The sequence below is a fragment of the Ammospiza caudacuta genome, chromosome 10 (genome assembly GCF_027887145.1).
Source record: "Ammospiza caudacuta isolate bAmmCau1 chromosome 10, bAmmCau1.pri, whole genome shotgun sequence".
In the NCBI taxonomy this organism is placed as follows: Eukaryota; Metazoa; Chordata; class Aves; order Passeriformes; family Passerellidae; genus Ammospiza; species Ammospiza caudacuta.
The window spans coordinates 8,917,649-8,924,411 of record NC_080602.1 but is presented as its reverse complement, the minus strand read 5'-3'; the positions used below and the strand labels follow the sequence as shown (position 1 = coordinate 8,924,411).

Sequence of the window (6,763 nt, the reverse complement as noted above, 5' to 3'; positions counted from 1 at the left end):
TCCTTCTCAGGCTGCTCTCTAGGAACAGCTTCCATCCAGCTTGACACCCTTTGATGGAAAACCTGGTAGCCTTTTTCATCCGTACCATGTGCTCCCAGGCCTGCCCTAACCCAGTACTTCATCACAAAGAACAAGACCTGGTTTTACTCAATGGGCAAGGTCTGTGAGCCCAGCTCTGACCATCTCAAATTTATTTATGCTCTGAAAGTGAATGCAGAATAATTTTTTAATGTCGCTCTGTCTTCTGCAATCTCTGCCCATTCCTCTGAGATGGAAGCAGACGAGATAATCAAAACTGTTGTGGTGTTTGTTTTCCAGACACGGGTAATCGGAACTTCAGGACTTCCAAATCAACGGACCCAAGATCCTACCCTTCCACCAAAAGGACTACCAGCAGTGCAAGATGTAATCCCATTTGTGGACAGGCTCCAGGGGCAAGCAGGACTCATGGTACGTTCCACAGCTGTTTGAGGGAGAGCAGTGCAGTACTGGTGATCATACTGCAGAATATGGAATTGCCCAGGGTTTACCTAAAAGTTTCATCAGGTACCAGCACCAGCAGTGTTGAAAGCTGCAGCAACAGTCCTGGTTGGCAGAAGGTAGCATATCAGCTGCTTGCACATGACCAAGTGCCATTTGGAAAAGGCTTGAACCGCTTTCAGTAAAAATATCATGATTTGGTCTACTTGGGATATGCTGCTAGTCAGAGCAGTCAAAGCAGGCAGCTTTAGCACCTTGTGTGCAGGAGGCAGTGGGGCTGCAGGGAACATGGCCTCTGTTGTACACGAGCGATGTTGTTCTCCAGGGTGTGTTTGTGGCAGCTGTTACTGGATTTAACATCAGGCAGCGGACAAGCAATTGACCATTACCGAGACTGTGAACTGCACAAGGGTGCTTGCAGAAGTCAGCCCAGATCTGGAGGTTTTCTGGCACCTTGCTAGTCACCTTTTGTTCTATGTCAAAGCGCACTTCATTGAGAGAGAGGTATTGTCTGAAATGTTGCCTTCTCCGGCTGCGTGGCTTGCTGAACATGTGGGTCTTGAGACGCTTAATACAGCTGGCATCTTCTGATGCGGCTTCAGCTGAAGCAGTCATGGGGGAGGGAAGACAGCCCTGCGTGGAAGCTCTTCCCGCCGGTACCGGGGCTGCGGAGGGGAGCTCCTGGCGGGCCCGCTGGCCCTGCCGCCCGGGCCCCATCACCTCACCGAGCCGTCGGTGCCGGCCCGGGCGGAGGTCGGGCTGGCTCCCCGCCCGCCCCGGGCAATGGCAGCACCTTGTGCGGCGCCGGCCCCGCTCGGGGCTCGCAGGGAGCCCGCGGCCGCCGCCCCTCGCGGCTCCGGGCGCTGCGGCGGGGCCGGGGCCGGGGCCGGGGCCGGGCGGAGGGCGGCGGTGCCGGGCGTGGGGCGCGGGGCTGGCGGCGGAGCGCGGGGGGTGCGGGGGCGGGGGGGTGTGCAGCTCTCGCTAGCGCTGCTTGTGGTCACAGCCAGGCAAGCTCACATCCCATCTGGATCACGCTCGCTCTCTCCCTTCTGCTTTCCTACCATAGAGTTGCGCTGGAAACAGAAGATAGAGGGAGTGTAGGAGCTCGCCATCTCCAAGCGATCTACATTGGGAAAAACATGGAGTCGGCTCCGGCAGCCCCCGATCCAGCAGCCAGTGAGCCGGGCAGCAGCGTCTCCGAGGCGGCCGCCGGCGCCAGGGACACCCCGGTGAACCTGGAGCCTGCCCGGAAAAGCGATGCGCCGGCTCCCGTCCGCAGGCAGAGCTACTCCAGCAGCAGCAGCAGCAGAGGTAGGGAGACTTGGGGAAGGGGGAGGGGGCCGGGGGAGTGGGATCGGGGGGTGGGTGGGAATAGGAAGAGGGGGGTAAGAGAGAAGGGGGAAATGCAGCAATTTAATCCCCTGGTTTATCGCTCGTGCTTGCTGAAGCCGCGCACGCAAACAAGCCGGGCTTGTACCCCCTGCAAAACCTTGCAAACTTTTATAGCTTCTTTTAATTGCTGCAGGAGGAGGGACAAATGCAATGAAAATATTGAGCGGTGTTTGGTGCTTTCCTGTCCCTCTCGTTTATTGCCTGTGGTATCCGGATGGGTACTGTGCCCCTGAAATTACATAATTTTATAAATATATAAAGCAACAGCAGGAGTATTGGGATTCAAGGGAACAAACTTTTAAAGCTGCAGTGTCCTTCCTCCCCCCCTTTTTTCTCCCCCTCGTCTGTCTCCTTTTGACAGTTTCTCAACTGGTGTGCTGTGGCTTGTTGTGAATGGGGGATCTGTGATTAAACAGGAGATTTGCGGTTTGCGGGTGACTTATTCACTCTGTTGCGCGCTGTTTTCCCTTAATTCATTTAAGTGTATCTTAAAAATTATTTCATCGCGGAGCGGATGATCTCGTAGCTGCTGTTGGCGAGGGTGCCCAACTTCGCAGAGGGTCTCCGTGCGCCCGGGGGTTCTCTTACCGCTCTCCGCCGGCCCCCGAATAAAGCGCTGCGAACAAACGAGCCCCCCTTCTCCGCCGCCAGCTGTCAAAGCCCTCCCGCCTCAGGCTGCGCCCCGGCGTCGTGCGGGCCGGCTCCGGAGGTGCTCGGGCCGGTGAAGTTTGGCCCGAGCCGCGCCGGCGGCGGGAGAGCTGCGCGCTGCCGTGCGGGGCCGTGCGGGACCGGCTGCTCCCGCCGCGGCCACCGAGCGCGGCCCGGCTTCAAACGCCGCCGGAGTTTTGCCGAGACGTGCGAGAGGGAGGAGGCTGCGGCTTTAATTACTTGTAAATAATTTATGAAGCGTTGCTCCTACAAGAGGGGGGAGCGCGCTAGAGAGGCTTCGCTCGGTAAAATCCCTCGGTGATGGGTAAAAATGAATTAAATAACGCTATGTAATAATACACACGGCCGTTGAAAGAAATGACGGGCGGAGAAAAGTACGTGCCCGGCGGGAGCGCAGCCCCCTCGGCGGCCGCCGGCGGGGCCGGGGCAGCGATGCCCGGCCGCGGGCAGCGGCGAGACCGTCTCTGCTCGGACGGAGGGGGCTCGGCTTGTAGGTTGGAATATGGCTGATCATGTGTTGGCTTGTGTTTTACAGTATTTTTCCCCTTTTGGCCACACCCCCCCTTCCCAGGCAGCTTCCCACTCGGGGAATCCGCGTACAGTAAAAGCCATCGAGATGTCACACGCCGAAACATTTAATTAGAGGCGATTTGCGAGCGGGGAGCGCGCCGTTCGGCGGATGCCGAGGCGAGGAGGAGCGGGCTCGGCCGGAGGAGGCCGGGTGGCCACGGGCGTGTGCGCAGGGAGCGTTTGGCTGCGCGGGGTATATTTAGAGCTTGCGAGAGTGGATTTGGAATGCAAGCGCCTTATGTAACGAGGTTAATCAGAAACACTGGAGAAAATTTCCTTAATTTGTCGGGGAGTTTTCTGGATGTTTGCGGAGCCGGCCGTAGTTGGCGGGTGTTACACAACGCGCCCCCTCCCGCTCTCCGGCCCAGCGCTCCGGCGGCGCGGGCAGATGGAGCTGCCGGCAGAGGCAGCGGGCCCCGCCGCCTTTGGGCAGGGGGCAACTTTGGGATCCCATCAATTATGTAACACTCGGCTGTCGCTTCTCTATGGATGCGAAAAGGAGCGGGGCGGGGGGGGGGGGGGGGGGAGGTGGTGCTGGGAAGCCCGGGCGGCTCCGGCGGTGCGAGCGTTTTCCCGAATTGTTTGGGCTGTGCTCCTGCTAACCTGCTGACCCACATGTCCCCGCTGCTGCCCCGGGCTCGCTGGGGCAGGGGCAGGAGCAGGGCCCGGCACACGCCGCCGCTGCCCGGGCTGCCGGCCGCGCACGCAGCAGGCTCTGCGTTATGTAACAGTCTGAGTGGGAAAGCGAAGGTCAGTGATGGAGGGAGGCATCCCCGCAACACAATGGCCAGAGCCCTGCGCGCCGGGGCTCGGCGGGCTGCACAGCGAAATAAAGCTCCCGGCAGTGATTGCCGAGCGCTTTGGGAAGGGAGAGGGGAGAAGGAAAAGGAGAGTGGCAGGGATTTGGGGAAAAAAAAAAAAAAAAAAAAAAAAAAAGAGTGTTTGGGTTTTTTCGGATGATGTAATGGAGTTGGCAGAAAATACAAGTCTACTCCTAGAGTGCAAACAGTAAGGGAATTGTAGCTGGCATTCTGTGCTAATGTTGCAGAAATTAGTGTATTGGAAGTAAATTGACCTATGCAATACACACACTTTCTAATAGTTAAAACCTGGAGGTACAGAGCCACACAGGAAAACATGACAACGACAACATTTTGGCCTCCTCGAAGTCAGGACTTGATGGATGGATTAGGTGTAAGGGGTCCCTGTAGACTTGCAGGTTTGGGGATTTTGCATTTTTTTAAGCTATTGAAGTAGCACTTGATTTCTTGCCTTTTTGTTTTTAATGGGGTCCTTTATATCTTATGGCAACAATGTGACCTTAATGTGTGACTAGTAAAGGTGAAATTATTTTTAGAACTGTTACCTTTTAAGCTCATGTGTTCAGCTATGTATTGAGTTCAGAAATTTACTTGTTTGGGTCTCACTTCTGCCATGGGTTGTAAGCAGGCAGCTCTGGACTCTTATGTGAGCTGTGTGGAGGATAGATAGAAGTATACAGATATTTAGGTATATGTACACATTTATACACCTGTCTAAGTGTAAAAATCCTTATTTTTGACTCAGCAAACACTACAAATATTTGTTTCGTATCCTTAATTCTCATAGCTGCACACATTGCAAAGCTGCTTTGATACATCAGGATTTATAATAACCAGTGTACATAAGGAATGAGGAAAACAAAATTAAAGAGAGGACTGTGGATGGAGAATTAGGGAAAGTTTGCCGTGGAATAAATTCTTAAGTGAAGCTTTAGTTATTATAATATTATAACTTCAAAATACTTTGTTGCTTGATATACAAACCTGTCTGTACCGCCAGATCCTTACATAACCTGGTTTTTATTTTGCAGAGGTTATGCTGGTTTTGTTGCTGCATAGAATACTTAACTTGAAAACATAAATTCTGAGTTACCAAAAGCACTTTTCAAATGGGGAGTTGTTATGTGATATATTTAGTATGTGGGGGCATGCATGCATACTTGCATGCTTCAAAAAATTCCCTGCAGTCTGATATTAAAACTGATTGTTAGGAAATTGTCACCATACTGGAAAAAGCAGGAGATGGATTAAAAGGCCTGGTTTCCCCCCAGAGGGATGTTTTTACTGCTCACAGTAGTTGTTAAAATTTTCTGAAGACCAGTCGCTGACCAGCAGGTTGGATTTCAGTCTGAGTGTGTGTGTGTGTTCTGCAACAAGGGTTTGTGGTTTGCCATGCTTGGTAGAAGGAATGCTTCCCTTGCCTGCTCTGGCCCTGGACTGTGGCTTTTATTGACATTTATTTCACTTTGCAGGCTTGGATGTCCACGGAGCTCTACCCATGCTGCAGTCTCAGGCTTAATATTCTATTAGTCCCCCTAGAAATAGTTGTAATTGAATAAACTCTATTTTAGTAGAGAACTACTGTCTCATTAGAAAGCAAAGTACATAAAAAGCTTTTAAATCTGCTAGAAAGTGCTTAGTTTGTATGGGACTGAGCTCTTGGTCTCAGAGGTAAGTCAGGAGAGGATGTCTTGCTGAAAAATATTTAAGACAGCTCTTCCATCACTGGGTGATGCTATGTGCAAATACTTGTATGATGCTTAATATTTAATAATTGAAAACTGCATCTATGTAGGTGCTTGTTATTCTGTTCTTGCTGTTGAGGTTCTGGGTGTATTTGTTGTTTTCCAGAGCCCTTTGGATGTCATCTGTTTATCCTGATCCTTTCTCTACTGGTAGATTGTGGCATTTTGCTTTTGTGCTTTTTTTAAAATTTGGGTGATGCTCCACAAGTAGGGATGTAACATAATTAATAGTGACAACAATAGGTTTGTGGTGTTCTTTTCTTTACAAATACCTTTTTTTCCCCTAGATTTTATCAATTTCTGGATTTATACTGTTCTACAGAGCATAGCCACAATATGAAATTTTGCAAGTTGTTTTCAGGGGGACTCTTTGAATTTTGTAAATTCGAATGCTTTCTGTAGATTCTTTGGGTTGCCTTTGTCATCATTGGGGACTATTCTGCATGCACCACTGATTTAGTCCTATTTTGGTAGATGATATGTGCTTTGAATCCTTTAAAGTACAGCATTGTTTTAAACATGTGTAGCACAGGAGCAATAATAGCAGCAGTATGTTGTTCTCCTAGGAACAATGCAGTTCTCTTATTCCAATAAACCGTAACCTATTCTCTTATTTTATTTGCTTGAGAAACATCTCAGGAGCTCATAAACCAGTATGTAAATACTGTTATCATTCAACCAAATGCTGTAATTTTACTAAATAAAGAACATAGTTTGTAATGGAGATTAACGGGCTGTGTGACAATTTCAGTTTGGGTATAGCACTGCATCTGAATGGAAAGAGCAATTTCAGCTTTGCAAGGTTCTTTTTTTTTTTCTTTTTCCCTTCTGATATTTGTTTTTTAAGCTACAAAAATACGTGTTGGGGAAAACCTGAAATGACTCAGTCGATTTTGCTGGATTTAATCTGAGAGCTGTCCCAGTGCAAAGGGGAAAAAACCCAACCTCGTTTTAAATCACTGTGATGTCTGTATCACTCTTGAAATTAATTTGTGAATAGGTGATCCATTCCTTACTGAAATATTTTTAAGAGCGTGTTTTCAGTGACAGGCACTTGTAGGAAAAAATGAAATTGAAATGAATTGA

At 50.1% G+C, this 6,763-nt stretch overlaps 1 protein-coding gene across 1 annotated transcript in view; it reads left to right on the top strand.

Annotated features, from left to right (window-relative positions):
* Positions 1-1,567: 1,567 nt before the first annotated feature.
* RORA (RAR related orphan receptor A) overlaps positions 1,568-6,763 on the top strand; it is a 353,017-nt gene continuing 347,821 nt past the window's right edge. The window contains exon 1 of the mRNA XM_058811042.1: positions 1,568-1,791. Coding sequence (XP_058667025.1) covers positions 1,620-1,791 — 172 coding nt within the window. The 5' untranslated portion in view covers positions 1,568-1,619. The remainder of the gene's footprint in view (positions 1,792-6,763) is intronic.